General features: G+C 45.5%; 1 protein-coding gene across 4 annotated transcripts in view; it reads right to left on the minus strand.

Annotated features, from left to right (window-relative positions):
- The window catches only part of abr (ABR activator of RhoGEF and GTPase), a 112,776-nt gene that overhangs the window by 66,692 nt on the left and 23,221 nt on the right, over positions 1-22,863 (minus strand). For 2 of the 4 annotated variants that reach the window (XM_056595309.1, XM_056595310.1), the window contains exons 2-4: positions 8,539-8,711; positions 720-818; positions 19-204 (exon numbers count right to left, since the gene is read on the minus strand). In XM_056595309.1, coding sequence (XP_056451284.1) covers positions 19-204; positions 720-818; positions 8,539-8,711 — 458 coding nt within the window. Of the gene's footprint in view, positions 1-18; positions 205-719; positions 819-3,803; positions 4,259-8,538; positions 8,712-13,159; positions 14,087-22,863 lie in introns of those variants that run through there. The other 2 variants (XM_056595311.1, XM_056595312.1) reach the window with 2 other exon arrangements.

Here is a 22,863-nt window from a genome sequence, read left to right on the forward strand (position 1 = left end):
ACGAAGAGGAGCTCTCACCAGCTTCTGGAAGAGGTGTCCCACGGTGACCTTCTCGTCCCACTGCTGGATGTGGGGGTACAAGGCGTCGTAGAACTCCTTGTGGATCACAAAGATGTCCTGGATCTTGTAGAAGATGGTTTCCACCTGCTGGATGGTGAGCACCGGCTGGGAGCTGGTGGCTGCTGCCTTCAGGGGACGCATGGGCTGGAGTCGAGAGAGGAAGAGGAAGAGGACAGAAGAGAGGAGAGAGCGTGAGAATGGGTTTCAGAAAGATTGTGACCCCCATAATATTGTCTGTAAAAATGTGCAAAAGCCGGGACTGAATCTACTTTATGATATAAATCTATTGTTTATTATTATTAAGGGTTAAGAGTGGATAATCCATTCAACAAAAGCCCTCAACCACTACCAAGGTGCACTTGAACTTGAACTCATCTTTAGTCAACAAAAAATGAAAGATGGTTGCGTTCAAGAGACTCAAGAGGATCAAGAGGTGAGACCTGACACCGATCTAAAGGCTGCCCTAACAGGATGTGTCCCCATGATGAATCAACACACACAGCCCAGACACTGTGCAGTGAGCCTTCTCAGGAAATGTCTTCAGCTAGGGTCCTCTCTTCAACCCAAACGCTAACCTAACCTCATAGCCCTTGTGCGTGTGTGCGCGCGCGTGTGTGGTGCGTGTGTGCGCGCGCGTGTGTGGTGCGTGTGCGTCTTACCAGTAGGAGGGCCTCCAGCTGGTTGATGTAGATTTCCTCGCTGGCCAGGAAGCCAGAGAGCACCAGCTTCTTCATCTCAAGGCCCTTCTCAGTGTCCCCCTGCGGACACACAACACGGCGGTCAGCGAAGGGCATTCAAGTCTGTAAAGGCATGCTTTGTATGTCTGAAAGCAGAGAGGGGGAGAGAGAGGTGGACCCTCTGCAGAAAGAGAGTGAGAGCAGGAGAATGTTGAACAGCAAAAAAAACTAAAAAACAAGAGAGAGAGTGAAACACCTCTCGATTGAAAGTACTGAAAATACCCATTTCATAAGTTGAATGAACAAAGTCTAAGTTGTTCAATTGAACTGGATGATATTACGACAAATAGAAAAGGAACTGAGTGGAAAGAAATACTGTACTTTTTCACACAGACCAAGCAGTCAGTACACAGGATTCATAAGGTCTAGCAAATATCTGAAAATAGCTGCGAGCGGTGAGTCAGGACCATGCGTTTATCGGGCAGGTGTTGAAGTTTGTTGAGTTTGTCCAGGCTGACTTGATGTTTTCATGGCTCACTGTTGTTGGGACTGGAACTGGCATGGAATTGCTGGTCAATCTCCAGGTTCAGCCATCTGTCTACAGTGTGTTCTGAATGTGCTACTGCCTAGCACGCATCAACCAGAGAGGTGTTCCTCAGTACTAATAAAATGTTCAGTATCGTAGTGAGACTGACATTGATGAAAATGAATCAGTTTTACCAAATGGTTTGATAACTATAACCTCATAATATTAGATTAAGCATTAAGAAGGGAAATCTGATAAATTAACAAAGGTCTCAAAGTACCTTTGAGAAAACATGTATCGATAATATAATAAACTCAAACTCTTTGTTAATATAATTTTCCTGAATTTCCCCAAAGGGATCAATAAAGTATCCATAATCCAAATCATTCCCTTCCCATACATGATATGATATTAATGCCTTGGTTGTGGGCAGGGCAGGAGTGATAACTTGCAACTGGTACACTTGCAAGGCAGCTGGATCACAAGATTGAGATCCCGCAAAGAATCCATCTCGCCAGAGTTCAAGATATATATGCCTTTGTTTTGAGACCATCAGTGAGACTAGGGAGGAACTACAGGATCTAAGGTGAGACAGTGTTGATCCAATCCCCTATCAACTATTTGATGAATGTATGCCCTTTTCCAAACAGTTTCCAATGACGATTTCCCTGATGGTTCTGTGTAAAAAAAAACACATCTGTAACCCGTAAAAGACCCACGTGTACACAGGGAGAACACAAACTCCACTCAGAAAGGACCCCCTCTAGGATTTGAGGACCGTCTTGCTGTGAAGGAAGTGAAGCAGCATGGCTAACCCACTGTGCCAGCCCAATAATGTGGGACATGCAGTTAAGTAACATCGTGTACACACACACATGTAATGTATGTAAAGCCTAGAAGGGAGTACAATCAACTTGTGTAAAGTATATCCATGAAAGTGTAATGCAACTATCCACCTTTGGACACAATGAAAGTTTCAACCCGCCCCTATCACAAGGTCACGGTACACCAAGATCTTGGAATATTTTTTTTTGATGTGAACAGGTAACAACCCAAGAAAGGATACAAACAGCTGAAAAGCTGGCTTTTCCTAGGTTGAACTGAACCACAAATCAGAGCAATATTGTTTGTATTAATAATAGGATTAATGGCACGGTGGTGCCATAACCCAAGGTGAGACCATAAAGCACCTCAATGAGGAGGCAGTAGTGGTAAGGGCTGCCCTGGCGGGATTAAACATTAACAACCGAAACCCTTTCTCAGCATGATATCAGAAATTATTGTAGTGTTTGTGTGCGCATGCGGGATTACTGACACAACTCTAACACGATCCTTTCTGATATGGGGATAACAAGCTAAATCTATTGAATGCCAAGATTAAGGTGGGAGATTGAATGAGTGTTTGAGAGATCTTGACTCCGATGATTCTGTCCGCAGAGATTATACATGTGAACATGTATGTATCACATTATAATAAAGCAAGCACACTCAGCCATTAAATAACGTCTATATATATAAAATATTTATTACTTCCTATTATGTCAAGGAAAAAGAACCACTGGGAAAGTTAGCTATACTGCGAGGACTTTGCTGATTCGGAAATTGAATAATTATCAGCACATTTTGTATGTATGCGTCCGCGTGTGCGTGTGTGTGTGTGCGTGCTTGTGGGTGTGTGCATATGTGTTTGTGTTGTAGGTGCCACGTAGAGAGTATCCGGGCAGCAGTCATCTCAGTGTGCTGAGAAACAGACAGGAAACGGAGAAGAGAAAAGCCGTTTCTTCCCACAGTGGGAATTTGTGTGGAATACCCCCCCCCCCACCTTAACTTTACAAAGAGACTCTGTGTAGCAACGTGCAGCTTTAGCATCGGCTAACAGCTATGGAATGGTTTGCCATGGCAACCAACCAGCCATATATGACTCCCCCATTTCGGTTTGCTTTGCTTTTAACAAAAACACACTGCAAGTCCAGTACATGAAGTGTGTGTGTGTCCTTCGTGACTCATTATGAGTGATAAAAGCAGTCGTAGAACAGAACTGCCCTGCGTTATCATCCCCATGTTATCTCCAGCAATCACAACACACAAAACACACATACACTATTACGTCAGTGGGGAAAAAAACTATTTCCTCAACTCATTCCTTTTCAAGTATGCTTCAAACACACTTTTGGAAGCTGTACTTACGCACCAACTGGTTGCTCTTGCAAAGAAAAACTTGCGCGCACGCGCACACGCGCGCACACACACACACACACACACACACACACACACAAATAACACTTCCCACTTGGCTATATTTAGCTAAGTGTTCTGACCTATGAGAAAATCAGGTGTGTGTGTGTGTGTGTGCTCGTAGAGCATTTGTGTGCAACACACACACACACACACACACACACACACACACACACACACACACACACACACACACACACACAAACAAATCAGACAGCTGTGCTCCTGCTAATGCACGCTTCACTCTAGCAGAGACAGCGGTTTTATTGGCCTCTCGTCTCGCTCGCGGCCGGCGCCGTCCTCACCTTGAAGTGTCGAGGAGCGGGAGGGGTAGTGGGCACCTGCTCCCCATCGCCGTACTCAAACACCTCCTCCTCCTCCTCATCATCCTCCTCCTCCAGCACCTTGTCCAAGTAGCCCAGCACCTCCTCCTCATCCTCCTCCATCTGCCCTCCCCCCGGTCTGTTGCTGTTCTTCTCCCCTTCTTCTTCTTCTTCTTCTTCCCCTCTCTCTCCCTCTCCCTCGGTGTGTGCGCGTGTTGTCCCCACTACCCTCGGCGGGTTGTAATTGTTATTCTACGCCACCGTCGCCTCAAAGTCAGTCTGCACACATCCAGCGCTCTTCTCACCACTCTCCCCTGCGCCGCATCTAGACACGGATACGGACAGGGAACAGCACGCTTACTTAACCCCACCCCCTTCCTTCAGCTGGACTTCCTGGTCTGCGCTTATGTGTGTGTGTGTGTCTGTGTGCGTGTGTGTTTCAGTGTTCCGGCTCAAAGTCGATGAGGTCTGGCCTCTCTTTTCACCCCTCCTCCCTCCTCCACTTGGTCCCCTCCCCTTGGCTCAGACAGCCTTGAAACACACACACACACACACACACACACACACACACACACACACATACTATTTCTCAGTGACTTCCTCTATAGGTCTCGCTCAGCCACTCGCTCTCTTACACTCTCCTCATCTCCCCTTCTCTCTTGTCTGCTAGATTCTTGCAGCTCTCGGCCAAACGTTGTACTGCCTATCACTCCATGCTCAACATACACTTCCTGGATGGGCTGGAGCATGTTTTTTTTTTTCCCTTTCCCTTTATTGATTGCTCTCCCCCTCCCCCTCCTTCCCTCCCCCATCGGCCTCTGTAATCGATGTGCCCGGCTCCCTTAGCGCTGAGCTGAGGCTAAGCCTGGGCTGCTCTTGATTACCGGCCGGTGTTCATTCCGCTAGCCGTTTGCAAGCTGCCAGACAACACAGCGTGCACGCTAAACGCGACAAGCAAGACTCTCAATAAACCGAGAACGATAAAGCGGCAGCCACGTGAAGACTAAAGCTTGCCAAATATAGAGATACAGTAGAGAGATATAAATAAACCCGCCGTCCTTCATCTTGACGCATACATAAAGACATGTAAACATCGTTGAGATGAGGGAAAGCTGGTGTGACAAATCTCTAGAGTGCCTCGCTCCTCTGCGCGAAGTGCGAACGAAAGCCATTCACCGCGCCACGGCCCCCCAAAGTCGCTGTCTGGCTGCTCACGTCAGCCCAACCTGCTGCTGACTGTGGCATACCGTGTCACTTTTAGTACTAAAGGCTTAAGGCTGGTTTATGCTCGGTTACGTAAGCGTAAGCGCAAGCGCAAGAGGCCCTTGCGCGCCCTTGCGCCCCCCTTGCGCGACTTCTCACGTCTTGCGTGCGTCGGGCGATTTTTCTAGACTTGCGTCATTTTTTACGTAAGCTTTTACGCGAGCCGCCCAGCCTGCAAGGCTGTGATTGGTTTGCTGGTCTGGTTACTACTTCCTGTCTGGAGTATCACCCGGCAGGCTCATATACAAAAGCATTAACCTGAAGTGAAGTTAACTTTGCTGCCAACACATTATGTCGTTTTAAAATGTAGAGAGATATGCACATTTATACAACCCCAATGATCAACAACTTCATCACCCCTGTTCCTCTGTCTGTTGCCATCATTCACTGTGTATGGGGAGAACACGATCTGGCACATAAACAAACCAACGACTCCCACAGACAAAGACGTCATTCTCGAGGTCGTCTTCAACGAAAAACTTTCCTCCACATATTACTCCACCTACTGTTCTGGCGGTAAATTGCTTGGCAACACGCGCAACCTAAAAGGGAGCATGAATTGCTTTGAGTAAATTTTGCGCAACAACGTAACACCAACGCTGAAGCATGCAGCCGCCTTAAGCCTTTAGTACCATGGCAACTTGAACGGAAAGCAGCGTTTCTAGGAAATTCAACCAGGTATCGCACTGACCCTATAAAAGTATAGTTCAATGCTACGAAGAGTTTAATGCAACGTCGTTCGTACACTGATCTTCCCTTATCCTGCAGTCATGACTTTCGTGACAAAGCAATATCTTTCAGGCGTGCACGGGTGGACGCACGCGCCCACACAATAATATATCCAGGCTGTATTATTTGGTCCGGCAGGGCAGGATTCCTTGCGTCAGCCAAGGGAGAGATTGTCGACTCAGCAGAATGGCACCGGCTAAGCAGAGGTTGAGGTTGAGGGGGCTGGATGCAGGACAGGGGGAGGGGAGAGGGGAGAGGAGGGGGAGACCTTGGCCGTCCATGAAAAGCTTCCCCCATTTGAATTCCCCGTACGTCTGCGTTGCGTTAAACAGCCTACAGAGGCAGTTCCAGGGATGATATGCATATGGACTCCAAATCTAATCAAATTCTAATTGAGGTGCATGTGTTGAAGTGCATAGTGAATAACCTTTTTTCCACCCCACTTATATTTAACATTGGAAATCATTTGATCAATGTTCTTTCTACAAAAAAACTGACAAGATAAAAAAAAGGATTACCGTACAATCATGGAAATATGTCTTTGGGTAATTGAAGAAATCTGGCCTAAACACTGATTCAGCCCATATCTACAACAACGTGGGGTGATCAAGATTGATGGCCTAACAGGGATTCTTTCATATATATTTTAAGCTATGATTAATGGCTGTGTGTCTGTTACAGTAGGTCATTTGATGAACATTGGTGATACAATCGATGAGAATATGCTAAAATGTCCATGTTTGTTTTCGCCCCCAAGTTGAAATGAGATCTGTGCCCTTGATAAAGATAATGGGAAAATAGAGTTTTTAGTTGGTGACACATCCTTTCCTTTGTTGATCTTACCCATTCCCACCACTAGATGGAGCTATTGGTTTATCATTGGTGGCTCTAGGTCTCCAGCTCACATACATAGCGGATGTACGAAAGGACATCTTTCAGTCATATTCACATTGTGTCTGTCGCCAGTGTGCGTCATTACATGAGATGATTTCATCCTCACAACCATTTTCACATTTAATTTTGAAGAACATTCTTTCAAATTCGGATTGAATATACACAAATAAACTAAAGGCTGAGCATTAAATCAAGCAGTTTTTTGTTGTTTTTCTACTGGTTTACACGCATTAAGGAGGTACTTTAAATGCAACGAATGTAAAGAAAACCAACCACAAACGGCTGGAAAATGGGTTTCTTATGGAAGCTCTGACGGCAGCCAATCCCCCGAGCAGATGTGCCATCACTCCGCCATGTCAGAGTCTGGTCCCTATTTAAACACACACAGGCTTGATTGCCACTGTCGGCGCCATCACACCAGCTGGAGACTTTTAGTCACTTCCTGATTCAGACCCGGAAAACCTGTATCCTGAATCTGAACCTGTATTTGCACGTTGCATTGTGGTTAAAGGCTGAAAGAAGGATATATATTTATATAGATATGTACCAACACTCACGAGGAACAGAAAAAAACGCAGGCAGCGGTTGGTTCACTTCATTCTCAGTGAGAAAGGTCAGCAGCAGTCACTTTAAGGAACAGGAAGAGCCAATGAAATGCAAGATAATTGTCTACTTGTAAAAGAGGCATCTAGGCTACAATGTTTCACTTCTTTGACAAAAAGGCTGTTTGAATAACAACCAATGGCTATGTCATGCAAACCCACACACACCGAGCGTTGAGATGACTGAGAATGGAATAAAATACAACTTCATTGTCCAGCCTGGGCTAGGCTAGCCTTGCCGGTACCTTTAACAACTAAATAATTTGCCATTGTTCTGCTTTAAGTTCCCAGTTTTTTAAATTTTGCAAAGCCCCATCATCCACAATGCAAGGCTACTAGGCTTGATTCGGCACCTCATGTTGCGGGGATGCAGTTTCCCCATACACACTGCAGTGTGTATGAGTTTAGGTTTAGTGCAGTATTTCCACTAAACTGTTGCGATTTGATGGACATCTGACAGCAACATGTTGAAACTTCAAGTCAGACTAGCTGTTCTGCTGTACACCTCATCCCTCTGATATGCCCCGAGTCTCCGACCAGTGGTCACCCACGTCATTAAAGTTTTGCATAACTTTATCTGCCCCTACATTAGTGTGAGTTCAACACAGAAATCCAGCAGTAGAGTTGTAGGGGAAGAGGAAGTGAACTATTGTGTAGGTGGTCAGGTCTGTCTGTCTCTGTGTCTCTCTCTGTGTGTGTGTGTGTGTGTGTGTGTGTGTGTGTGTGTGTGTGTGTGTGTGTGTGTGTGTGTGTGTGTGTGTGTGTGTGTGTGTGTGTGTGTGTGTGTGTGTGTGTGTGTGTCCGTCTCTGTGTGTGTGTGTCTCTGTGTTCGTCTCTGTGTTCGTCTCTGTGTGTGTGTGTTTCTGTCCCTGTGTGTGTCTGTCTCTGTGTGTGTCTGTCTGTGTGTGTGTGTGTGTGTGTGTCTCTGTGTGTGTGTATGTGTGTGTCTGTCTCTGTGTGTGTGTATGTGTGTGTCTGTCTCTGTGTGTGTGTATGTGTCTGTCTGTCTGTCTGTGTGTCTGTCTCTCTGTGTGTCTGTCTCTCTGTGTGTCTGTCTCTGTGTGTCTGTCTCTGTGTGTGTCTGTCTCTGTGTGTCTGTCTCTCTGTGTGTGTGTGTGTGTGTGTGTGTGTGTGTGTGTGTGTGTGTGTGTGTGTGTGTGTGTGTGTGTGTGTGTGTGTGTGTGTGTGTGTGTGTGTGTGTGTGTGTGTGTGTGTTTGTGTGTGCTCACCCCTGGCAGCAGCCCCTCCGGGGGGGAGGGGGAGGCCGCGTCTCCTTGGGGGGTGCAGAGCTGGGGGGACATGGTGGGGGACTCGTCGATGAAGGGCATGGTCTCCGAGCCGTCCTGGGACTTGACGTCCTCGGGCCCGTCGCCCTCATAGCCGTCCGTGGTGTAGTTGAAGTCTGAGAGGGACAGACAGGAGGACAATGGGTTAGGACACATTGCACCACCTCACTACTTGATCATTTCATTGATACATTCATTTTTAATTTCATTGTTGTCCTTTCATTTCCTTAATTTCATTTTCCATTTGATTTAAATACATTACATTCTTTTTATTTACAATTAACTTTCATCTTCAGAGACAAATTATGATATCGTGCTGTTAAATTTTATATTTTGGCCATTCAACTAGTAATTAGCCGCGATTTCCATTCTCTCCTATGACAACCAACTGTGACACACAACTCCGCTGCCCCACAACAGAGCCTAGAGGAATACATCGTTTGGGACAGGACAATTAACTGGTTGTCCAACAGCTTATATGATGATTTTTACGTTGTTGATGGCAAAAAGATAGTTAATGGAGTATAGAGAAAGTATGAGCATTGTCTATTCATAGCAGCGAGAGTATAGAGAGGCCAAAGCAAAGAGAGTATCGAGAGAATATATAGGAATTAAAGAGAGTATATAAGGTAGAGAGAGCATATAGATTACTTAGTGTATTGAGTGTTTAGAGAGAGTAGTGGTACCTCAAAGATTAAAGTGTATAGAGTATAGAGAAAGCAGCGGTAGCATAGAGGTTATACAGAGTGTATAGAGAGAATATATAGAGAGAGAGCAGCAGTAGCACAGAGGTAATACAGAGTGTACAGAGAAAAGTACATAGCCACGGTAACCACTCCGGAGTGGAAAACCCCCTGGTTAGTTCCTTGAGAAATGACCACCATCAAATCCTTCAAAAGTGACAGCGAGTGGGGGAAATATACCACCTTTGCCTTGGTCTACATCCATGAAATAGAGCCATTTATTTGGTGGTCGGACATGTGAGAGAGAGCAGTAAAACAAACAGGCCACGGCTGCACGGGTAGAAATCACTTTGTCAAATCGCCGGGGCTGAGAGAAGATGATGGATCGACGGAAGAGAGTAGTGTGTGTGTGTGTGTGTGTGTGTGTGTGTGTGTGTGTGTGTGTGTGTGTGTGTGTGTGTGTGTGTGTGTGTGTGTGTGTGTGTGTGTGTGTGTGTGTGTGTGTGTGTGTGTGTGTGTTTCTATGCACATGTGCAAGTGTAGGGATGGACTGTCTGCCTTGAAATGGCCTGCTGCACACGGCTTAAAAGCCCCCACGAAAAAAGCTGCGCTACTGACATGCTGCAACAATAAGACGCCACGGGCGAATAGGCAGAAGACATATGCTTCTTCCTTTGTGTGTGTGTGTGTGTGTGTGTGTATGCGCTCGCACGATTTCAGAAAGACTACACACTTGCGTCATGCCACAGCTGTGCATTCTTCAGTGATGCATTTGCTTCTGCACATGCTCAGTAAAACCCTCTCACAGATGTCCCCACGCAGAGGCACTCCTACCAAAATAAAACCCATCACTCAGACACAGACACAAACCCATGGATCTCCCCCGCAACATACCAAACACACACCCACACACACACCCACACACACCCACACCCACACCCACACCCACACCCACACACACACACACACACACACGGTTGCTTTGAACCTAATGAGCCACAAAAGAGCCTCAATGGCAGAAGTCATAGCAGGAGTCATCATCGTGCCAAACAGCATTCAGTCCCAGTCATCAGGGGGAGCCAGGGGCCTGTCTGTCACCTTCTCAAGACGTCACCAACACACAGTCACCGGACCACCCACTGTAGCAATTATAAACAAAACAGTCCATCCATCTGCTTGCTCTGTGTGTGTGTCCCTCACACACACACACACACATAGACCTCAAGCTATTATCAACATAAACGTTGAATTTGTTGAAGTTCATTTTCGATTTTGGCTCGTCACTTTTTCAAACTGGTCCCCGTTGTTAGTCGTTAATATCGTTATAGCCGTAGCTTAGCAATAATATAAAAATGTTCTTCCCGATCTGATAAAACTGTGGGCTATTGGTTTCAGATGGCAGTTTGGAAAAGTGAGGACAATCAGTACTTTATTAAGCATCAGCACACTCAGATAAAGATGTAACCGCCCTGAAAAGAATGAAGACAAACATGTTGGCCATTAGTGTGAATCTAATCCCATCAATGGCCCTTCATCACAGAGCAGTAGCAGTAGGAGGGTAAACAGGGGTAGCTCATCAAGTTAATTACGGGTCTGTAGGCATGCCAGTTCACATGATTAATATAAGGAGATACACCTGTGTTAGCGCCTACTCTTACACCTTTGTTATGAAGGCCTATTAACGGATATAAATGATCCTCAAGCCTGCAAGTCGCTGCTTATGAAAGTAATCCACAAAAGGGGTTAATAGAATCAGACCAACAACGGTTATTACCTCTCACAGTTGTGCGCTCCTCCAACTGTGCTGCTATTGCCAAACAGCCTCCATCTCTCACCCACTACATCTCTCTCTGTCTCTCTCTCTCTCTCCCATCTGTTCCTTCTCTGCCATCCCTTTTCTGTCCACCTTCTGGTCTCAGTGTGTGCCAGTGTGTGTGTGTGTGTGTGTGTGTGCCAGTGTGTCAGCCGATGTGTGTTTGTGTTTGTGTGTGCCGGTGTGTGTGTGTGTGTGTGAGTCTGGGCTTCGACCAATATCTGAAACTGCCAACTGTATGATTCCTTTAAATATTTTAATCTTCCGTCATTTTTAATTAAACGGTATAGGCTGTTTTGAAAATGAACGATTCATAACGTTGTGCAAACCCCATTCACATCATTCTTAATGCTATCATTCATTTTAATGTTAAACGCTGAGCCCTTCTTACTCTTTCAAATCATTTTTTTTCTTATTTTTTTCCAAAGAAGAACTTACAAAATGAAAAAACATCCATCCATCTGTAGACTTTATTAGATAATAAAACCCCAGCATTTGCCAATATCTTACTTCTCGACAGGAACTCAACCAGCATAATGAAGAACAGTGTCTGAATGCTTCCCATTATATTATGTCCAGTAACACCACACACACACACACACACACACACACACACACACACACACACACACACACACACACACACACACACACACACACACACACACACACACACACACACACACACACACACACACACAGCCAGAAAAGTGAAGTGCGCACAAGTTCCATCAACTTTCAATGATTTGTTTTCTGGTAATAAACATTGCACAGTGTGAAGCCAGGACCATCCGAGGACACAGGCCTGCTCAACTGTTCAAGGCCAGGGCTAGCATTCTCAGAGAAACAGGGTAGCAGTTTGATGCCGTTATAGGGCCCACGCCTTCTCTCAGCGCCGTGTCACACACACACACACACACACACACACACACACACACACACACACACACACACACACACCACACACACACACACACACACACACACACACACACACACACACACACACACACACACACATCTCTTCAATCAGTTAATGCATCCTGACAAGCCCTTTGCGTGACTAGCACAAAACACGGGATGGAAAAGAATTACTGAAAAGGAAAATCAATGCAGGGCCATGAGTCAATGGACAGAGAATTTCACTTCAGAAAGACTCCATCAGCCCCTAACCTGCCCTCAGTTAAATTGCACACACACACAGTCACACACACACACACACACACACACACACACACACACACACACACACACACACACACACACACCACACACCACACACACACACACACACACACACACACACACACACACACACACACACACACACACCAGCTACTACAAAACACATGATTAACCATTTAGAGCGAGGACATCCCGGGCAAGACGTGTATCGACACAGGATCAACGTCAAAGTAACCGGATGCACTGTTAAACGAGGGACGGGGGATCAGGAAATCAATAGGGGTGAGGACTGTCACGCTGATCCCCGGAGAACTGGACAACGTTAGGGCTGACACACCGCAGCTGTACGCCAGGGGAGTCGGGGACCAGTCCTGGATGCTCACTGAGGGGTGAGGGGAGGTCAGGATAGTATAGTGCACTGGTTCCCAACCTAGGTGCCGGGACCCCACTTGGGGACCCCTGAAATGCATATGGGGTCACAGCAGATTGCGGATATTAAGCTGTAGATATTTGATGATCCATTTTTGCAAAGCATTTACATTTTTGATAAGATCTCATGACATCTTGTATACAAGGACTGACCGCGTAAGGATTCAAAGCCCCCAGCAGATGTCAAGAGCTTAGGGCGTTGTTATAGGTTCTAGGTTTGAAACCCTCAATGTCCGCAGCATACTAAACTACATTTCGAACATGTCAGCGTGACGTCAGCCAATCGTTTAATACTCATTAGTTACTGTTGACACCATTTTAGAGAGGTGATTGTTATTCAATACGCACATTGGGACAAGTTAATCATCATAGCAAATTACAACACAGACTCCCCTTTTGGCCATTAGGGAGGGCGAGGGGTCACATGAAGGAGAGCACAGGTGAGGGTACTTACCATGGGTGTTGAGCAAAGAGCGAATGACGCACACTGCTTCAAAGAAAATAGCCATGTTTGGTGCAAGGCTACGAACCGTTTACTCAGTTTAACAAAAAATGCCAGCTGATCAGGGTTGCCATCCAATAATCTAGTCCTAAACATCCACAACGTCGGTTTCCCTCTTCCAACTCTGTGTGTTATCCCTCAATCAATGTAGCGCTTGTAAGTCAAAACTCTGAAGCAATATGGTAGCTATACAATCAGTCTGATACCTCGATGGGAAAAGATACGAGTTGTCAACGCTTTCCGTACACATTCAGGTACTTCCTCATGCAACAATGAACAAGCTTTACAGTTCTGATGACAATCATTTCCATGTCCAGTATATGTAAATATACATAGCCTGCACGTAAATATACATAACTTGCACATTTCTCATACCGCGAAACCAAAGTTGTTCCCAGTGTTTTTCTCAGCCTTAATGGAGAATATATTTATACATTTTACAAGCAAAAAAGAGGACTTCAAAACGTTTACTGTGGGCTGTTTGCACAGGAGGATCATTTAAGTAAGCTGGGAACATGCAAATAAGGCTTCCTGCTTCAGAAAAACATATTCTTCAGCAGCGTATGGCTGTCCCATTCACACAGGGCGGATTATAAACCACAACTCATTTGGATGGCTGAGAGACTTTGCTTCGTACCAGTTCTTTTGATGCCTCTCTCAATTCTCTCCTTCCTGTGCTCAATACTGAACTGATAGCTCAGAGAAATGGACAACGTACAAACAGAGACTGAGAGATAGTTAGTTTGGCATGGGCTGATAATTACTCCACCAGAATAATAATGATAAAAGTAAAAGCCCCCCGTTTTGTCTCAGGTCAAGGGTCTGAGGTTTGACTGACCTGTCGGATGGTTGATCACATGTGCGTGACTAGAAGGCGCTCCTGTTTTTGTGTGCGGTTTTCAAAGACGAAAGCCCCCCCCCCCCCCAACCACCTCCTCAAGTTAACACGTCTAGATAGAAGGCTTCCAAAGCCCACCTGTCAAACTCAATAGATATCCGTGTTTCCTTGGCGACGGTAGGGACTGACATGGCAACCGCACCCGATGGACACAAATGCTTACTCCGATGCCAATGAGTTGGTGAGTGATAGGACTAAGCTTGTATACCTTGGCATCGATGCACCAAAATCTAAGAGAGCGACATTAAAAGTGAAAGATACGGCTACAAGCAAATTCCACATCGAATGATTACTGCTAGCCATTGTGTTCATGTCCTGTCCCTTTCACAAAGGAAATCAACACTGAATAAGCTAAACAATAGTGTGTGGGGGTGGCTGGGAGTTTGTCCATCTCCAATAGCAAGCAAGCTGTTAGCCCCAAGGACAAAATCCATAGCAGTGAACACAGTGAAAACTGCAGCCGGCATGCGTATGAACACTGCAACTCTGAGCACTGCATTTATGAGTCATGCTTCTAGATCATGTGGATTTTAACTGATGCACAGTTTCTGAGGGAGCCACAGCAGCTGGATATCAGCATCAAGAATAAAATAACTAGATATGGCTCGAGACTAAATCATTATACATAGCGTTATACATAGGATGAATATCAGTAGTATAAATAAAAAGGACTAGATATTGCTTGGGCTTTATAATGAAATCATTATAATTACATTGAGTTCCAAGTAAACAGTTCCAGGAACACAGTTTCACTCAACCACTCGTATGGATATTTTGATACAACTGTATTGTCCATTAGGTTGAAGACTGGGATAATGAATCATCTCAAAGTTAGATGGCCAGAGATGATGATACAACAGCTGTTATATTCACATGCCCATCTGCTTCTTCTTCAATAGTTACGACTCACAATATGTTGATAATCCAAAAACGAGACGCGGAACGCAAAACGTGTGCGGGGGGGGTGGGGGGCACTGTATGTCTTACAGGTCCAAGGTCTGCAGGGACAGGCTTGAGCTAACAACCCAACTGTCCTAGGTCATAGCAGAGCCATTACAGTAGCGGGCTTGCTAATTCCCTCCATCGACCTGTGTGTGGTGTAATTTACCACTGCCGGCTCTGAGTGGACTGGTGAGTGAAATTAGCCACTTAACAATCCTCAAGATACGATCACACAAGTGCACATGCAAACCTCCCCTCCCTGCTCCTGCCACAACAGACGTGCATCAACTCAAGAGGCACACTTGGTGTTTTATGAGGGAAGCGGTCTCGGTAAGCAGTGGGGGTTAACTCCTTGTAATGGCTTCTTTGGAAGGATGATGGAGAACATCTGGGAGATAGACCATGTGGAATGCTGATCTATGTTTCCATATCTGTAATTAGATACATTTTGTACATTTGAAGAGCCTTATCTAAGGCCAAACACAGTGGATTCAGATGCGTTTCATTGAGACGTTATGCATCTTGTTCAGGGACGCCGAAGGAGGTGAGGCTGTTGGGATCGGAACCGGTGCTTTTTGGCTGTGAGCAGAACAGCCTATACGATACTATACAGCAACCTTGCAAATACTACATATATTTATGGCTCTAAATACCTAAGGACTGAGCTATCGATCAACCATCATAAATAACCAATGATTTGCAAGTGTATAGAAGATTTATGATTACTATTGGTGTATCCTAGTAAATATCTACGGAGACAACGACTACAAATCTTCATTATTGACTGATAAAGAAAATAGTCAAACTTGCATAGATTAGCAGACATTGGTGGATGACTAGCCAGGCTTAGATAATCGGATTCAGCTCAAAAATAATACAAGCACAATATAGAGTTACTTACAATACCAACACAAATATATATTATTCCTCCAGTCAAATCGTAAAAAAACAAAAAACATCTCACTTAGAGATGTCCGTAAAAAACCGAAGAGGGGCCAAGACTATGCAGTTAATTTAAGAAATCTTCAGTTTTTTTGCCCCTGGCTCTGTATACCTCCAGCCTGGGGCCTATAAAGCCTTGTATCTTTCTGAAGCTCAGATGGGAGTAATGGGCTGTCAGACCCAGGCCAGACAAGGTCTGAGTGTGCAGCATGAGAGCTGCGTGGTGCCATGGCCCAGTGGATCTCCAGAGGCCCGCTGGAGCAGAACATCACACACTGCTCAGAACTTTACTAGCCCTATTGGGGGAGGACAGGCCCATCCATCACACACCCACATGGACATGCCTTACGTTATGCTAATGGTGCGCAAGGCAAGCTAAGCTCTCGTGAGCTAACACACACACACACACACACACACACACACCCTAAAACACACACACAAACCCATTTTTGTCCTTAAGCTGTGAGGACAAAATGTATATGATACGGATGTTACAAGCTATAACTTATTCAATTATCAATACTCATACTGATCAGACAATGGCTGATCATTAACAGCACCACACCTGTATGGATGACATATTTTTGTATATATTGCTATTAAAACGTTATTCATCGTTCATCATTACCAAGTTGAATCCTAACTTAACCTCTGCCGATGCTGCACTTCCAATTGAGAACCGCAACAAAAGCAATTCACACAAACTCTACATTAGACAATACCATCGACATTGAACACTACCGTGAACAGCGCTGCCCTTTAAATCCCACATGCGGTGGCCGTACAGCAGAGAGTTTCTACTGCAGTGTGCGGAGTCACTGCGAGACCGCGCTCAGCACCTTTTATAAACAGAGCGAGGAGATGACATCACCTCCCTGTGGCCGGGCACCAGAACAGAGGCAGTAACAATGACTCAAAGTGTTTAACGGGCTTTGCTGAGCCGCACCTGCTCAGAGACCACAGAGTACACTGTGGTCAACACACACCCACACACACACACACAAAACGAGCCCATCCTAGCCCATCCTAGCTCTCTTCTACAAACAAACACACGTACACAAATGCAAGCACACACTAGCTCTCTTCTACAAACAGACGCACACACAAAAGAAAACACACACTAGCTCTCTTCGACAAACACACACACAGGCAAGCACACACTAGCTCTCACACACACACACACACACACACACACACACACACACACACACACACACACACACACACACACACACACACACACACACACACACACACACACACACACACACACACACACACACAGTTCCACTCTTTCTCCGACATACTTCTCCTTCATACTTTTGCACTATGTCTCAGTTTTGCAGTCTCACACGTATATAAATGCAAAGAAAAAAGCACACATATCCTAAAAATAAAAATATCACCTAAAAATATCACTCTCATTTCACACTTTGAAAAAAATGTTTTTGCCGTTATAAAAAAATCACTCGTGGCGCTAGCTCAGAAATGCATCGTGTGTGTGGAGAGGTGTACGTATGTGTGAGTTTTTGTGAGTATAAAGAGATGAGGTGTGTGTGTGTGTGTGTGTGTGTGTGTGTGTGTGTGTGTGTGTGTGTGTGTGTGTGTCTCTCTCTACTCTTGTGTGTGTAGGTGCGCGTGGGTCCTTCACGTCCCAGAGTCGTCAATCAGCGGCCGACGCAAGGGAAATTAAAGGAAGCTTTTATATAACGGAGGTCCCGCTCCCGTTCCCCCGGCCCTGGGGCCGCTTATGCTACACATCATAATAAAGTCCACCGAATGTTGACAGCCAGAGGCTTCACTACTGCAGCTGAGGCAGAATGGCACAACTCATTTGAGGAGAGGCCCCAGTGATGGCAGGCACGCACGCACGCACGCACGCACGCACGCACACGCACACGCACACACACACACACCACACACACACACACACACACACACACACACAATGACCAAATAGGTCATAATGGGAATGGTGGTCGTTGTTGCTTTAGTTTAACTTTAATGGCATTGTGCAATCAATTAAAACATGTTTTTAATTTGAATCTAATTTTATGTCAGCATGGGTTTGTTTATATGTGGTTTTATCACTAAGGTAGCAGATTAGACTGAGCAGACCCATGGGCCAGATGGACAGGATTTGGTATTTAAACAGAGAACATCCCGGGATTCATTCAGCAGAGAGCTATCTAAGCACTGCGATCAATCTACGTTAGGAACTGATCGATACAACACACACACACACACACACACACACACACACACACACACACACACACACACACACACACACACACCACACACACACACACACACACACACACACACACACACACACACACACACACACGGCTTCAACTACATGTCCGCAGTTGAAAGTGACCCACCTTGGTCATCCAGCCTTTTTACATTGGAATTCTAAAAAGGCAATAATCCTTTAAAGGGGACATATTATGAAAACAACACTTTTTCTAGGATTAGGAGTGTTGTTTTGGGTCTCTGGTCCCACATGCATACAAACTTTGAAAAAAAGTCTGTACATGATTTCTTGAGTGATATGCATTTCTGAAAGTACCACGCCTACAGTATCCAAACAAGCAAAGGAAGGGGGCACAGTTAAATATAACCTCCCACTTCCCCCCACTCCCCTCCAATCAGAGCATAGCTACGTTTTTGTGGACCAGCAGACGAGCAGCTCCGGCGGGGGGAACTCGGCGGCAGCTCAGCTCCGGGAGTACAATCCCTTTCTCTGCCGGACTGTCGCCGAGCTCCACCCGCCGGAAGAGGAGACATGGAGGATTTTCAGCTCCCGGAGTACACCGCCGGAGCTGCCGGACTGCCGCCGAAGCTTCGGCAGCGGCCGGACGGCTTCGACGGCCGCAGTCCGGCAGCTCCGCCGAAGCTTTTGCGGCAGCGAGGCAGCTCCGGTGCAGGGAGCTGGGCGGCCGTTCGGCAGCTCAGCTCCATCAGAACAATCCCTTTCTCCTCCATGTCGCGGTTCATGGACTTCAGAGAGTCAAGGCCAAAGTTCCTTTCCCCCAATTCTTCTCAACCATGGCTGAGATATCCCCCACTACGAGTTTTTACTTGTTGTGAAAGTGCCAGAGACACTTATAAATACCCATATATAATATTATCATTATATATTATATTATATAGATATAGAGCTCCAGGAGTCCGCAAACAGCAACAATCCCTTCTCCTCCATGCTGTGGTTCAGTCTGACCGCTCATTGGTCAATGGGCAGCAGCTCATTTGCATTAAAGCTACATACACCAGAAACAGTGCATTCTGAAAGGACTGAAACAGAGGGGAATAGCAGTAGGCAATATCTTTCTATCTTTACTTGTTCTGAAAACCCCATAATAGTGTCTGGAAAAACCAGACACACTTGATGATACTTAAATTTTAATGCAAATCTTTCATCAAGTGTGTCTGGTTTTTGGAAAGGCTTGTTTGTTAATAGTTATAGTACTAATAACAAACAAGCCTTACCGTCATCATAAAATATGCAAATCGCCCAGATAGTGGCACACAATGTGCTTCCTGTAAATGGCACAAAAATAAATGAATAGTCACTTATCAATGCTGAGGTCAAACATACATTTACCGCTGTAAGAATTGTTTCAATATGGCAAGCACAAAGTATAATTTTTCAATGTCAAACGCCATTGAACAAAACGTTTGGTACAAGACAAGCAGCAATTTATTGTGCTGGTCAGTTGGCTGGCTTCAATGTGCCCACCAGCGTTAATTGTGATTAATGAGGGCTATTGTGGCGATACTGCCTTCTTCTCAGAAGAGCCCTCCGGCACAACATCCTGCATCCTGTTACAAAGCGGAGGGACAAAGCCTAAGAACGGTGCAATCCACTGAGGACAGGACCTGCAGTACCAGGAAAACCTCTTCTTTACCCAATAGAAACGACCTCCAGATCACCATGAAAACGGGCAGCTCAGTGGCTCAATCATGCAGGCAGTATGCCCGGTGGAGACCGGGGTTTGATTCCCACCTGTGGTCCTATGCAATGTCTCTCCCATTTTTGTTCTCCAAACCCGAAAAAGCTCCAAAAAAGCCCATAAAATAGATTAAAAAAACAACAACATGAAAACAAGATCAAAATTACAATCCAATGTGATCAAAATGTCAACAAGATAAAGATAAACGTTGAAACAAGAGCAACATTTTGACGTGAAAAAGAGTTCAACAGAAGGTAATGCTAATCTTGTTTTCATGTCGAAATACTGGTCCTTCCCTCGGGATCCTTATTGCTGGCGATCCGGTGATCAAACCTGATCGTCAGTGTTTCCCCCAGCACTGTATGGTTAAGGCGGCCGCCTTAACAACAATAGGGCCCCGCCTTGACTACCAATGTATAAAAAAAAAATTATAAATATATTTTCTTTTCTATAAATATATTTTAATTATTACAAAATATAACAAAGTAGAAAACTCTCTTAGGGACTATCGTTGACCACCTTGACTAAGACATTTTCTGGGTGAAACACTGATCGTAATATTGATCTGTGGCCTGTATTAATAGCAGTTTGCACATGCCGCGAACACAGGCAGTTAAGGGCTGTTACTAACGATACATTTCACAGTCGGCTTATTTAACGATCATCTTTTCGATAAACAGACTAACCATTTAGTCTAGAGAATGTCGTTAAAAAACACTGCTTGAATGTGTCTTAAATGTTCTTGCTTTATCTGACATTCAGCCATGAAAAAGAAAGTGTCCCATTGATTCATGAACCGAATATTGGAATTTCTGAAGCCTCACACTGCAAATTATGGTAGTTTTACTTTTTTATTATTAATTATAAAAAAGGGATTGGATTTGTTTTCTGTCAAACTACTCATTGCAGCCCTATTTCAATGAATGGCCTTTATTAATAATATATAATACAAGCATGCTCTGCTGACAAAGACAAGCTCACATGAATAATGAGATGGCACAGCCGTGTGAAGTGTAAGAGTATTCTGGTCGTTTCATTTAATTAGCGATGAATGACAATTATGCTTTAATTGTGAAAAATAATGAACGCAGCCTCTTCATTCAGTCAGGTATTATTAGAGTGCACTGACAGCAAAAAATGTTTTGCTCTCAACAAGCAGCTAAGGCATCCTTGGTTTGGATGCGCTTTGAAAGCATTTTTGTGCCTCTACTTTCACTCCAACATCTTCTGCTGAGCCCGCCTGCCAATCATACGCTATGCTAAGCTAAGCTCTCGTGAGCTAACCTTGCACCCCAAGTAGCCTCGTTCAATAGTCAAAGGGCTTAGGGGGGCTAAAAAGGCCTATTCTTTGTTGGTTTTTACCCTCGCCTCACCAGCAGGCCCCTCTGATCAGAGAGATCATAGGCTTCAGCTTGAGGAGGAGCTATGAGAGCTAACCGCTACATGCCGCTAACAGACTGGGCACACTTTGGAAAAGGTCAATAAGATGCTGGAGTCCCCAAGGATCAGCGGAGCGGGGAGGAAGTAGACTGGAGGGGGGGGGGGGGGGGTGGTCTGAATGAAGGGGACAGCCAGACCTCAAAGGCCTTTGTGTAAATAGAAGATGAGAGCGAGGGCGAGAAAGAGAGAGAGCTGTCAATCAAAACCGCCAGGCTCAAAATAAGGATATTTAATCCTTTAAGTAAATTTCAACAGCGTTGACCTTCAACCAGTTCTAAACATTCTGTCGGTGATTCGGCTAATAACGATGTGCATGCGTGGGTGATCTTTTTTCTCTCCATCAAAAACTCCTCCTCATCCCCTCCTCCCTATTCCAGGGAACGTTTCGCTAAGAGGCAGACCGACGCAGGCAGGTAGTGCTCGTTCTGCTACAGTGCGTACATATGGACGTCCCGTCCATGGCTGGGTATCTTCACAGACCATATGTCCGTAGGCAGACAGAGATAAGCCCCACCTTAGCTTCATAGGCACATTCAAATAGAGCCACCACCCCCTCCCCACCCCCTCCCCACCCCCTCCCCACACACACACACACACACACACACACACACACACACACACACACACACACACACACACACACACACACACACACACACACACACACACACACACACACACACACACACACACACACACACACACACACCCCCTGTGTTACCATGGCAGCCGGCCACCATACATATTAATTAGCTGCCCTAAATCCTCAAGGCATAGATTGGTAACTCCAAGTCACTGCACACAGACTGGGCCAACCACTCAATCTCACACAGAGACATACACACGCATGCATGCATGCACGCACACAAAACACACACGCAGACAGAGCCCCTGAGGTGCCCAGATGGGCACATCCATGCGTAGACAGACACACAGTTGTCGCACACGCCAGGCATCACTGACTGCAGCTTGGCGACACAAATCACAGAAGCCTGCACCCGGCACTTGCTTTACTAATGCATTGTTAAAAAAAGTAACTCTGGCAGGTGTTGTACATTCCCATCCACGCCCAAACACAGACACACATACAAACACACACACCGACTCCTCTTCTGAGCTTCTGAGGTAACTCTCTGGTCGCTCTAGGAGGCCTCCATCACTTCATTCATGAGCAAGCGCAGATATTGTGTCTCACACACACAAACACCCACCCACACACCCACAAACACCCACTATGGTTAGCCAGAATACAAAAAGCTTGTCCATAAATGCGTCACAGGAGCCAACAACACCAAAGCTGCAACAACACCAAAGCTGCCGTTCTGCTGTTTGTGATTCATCCTCAGTGGCTGTACAATTATTCGCTCCAGCTAATTAATGGAAAAGGTAGCCAGTAGGGATCAGTGACATCGAAGGCCTCCTCCTACCCCCCCCCCCCCCCTGTGGGATGGTAAGGATAGAGAAAGACGGATTGG

This window comes from Gadus chalcogrammus, chromosome 7 (assembly GCF_026213295.1).
Source record: "Gadus chalcogrammus isolate NIFS_2021 chromosome 7, NIFS_Gcha_1.0, whole genome shotgun sequence".
NCBI classification, from domain to species: Eukaryota; Metazoa; Chordata; class Actinopteri; order Gadiformes; family Gadidae; genus Gadus; species Gadus chalcogrammus.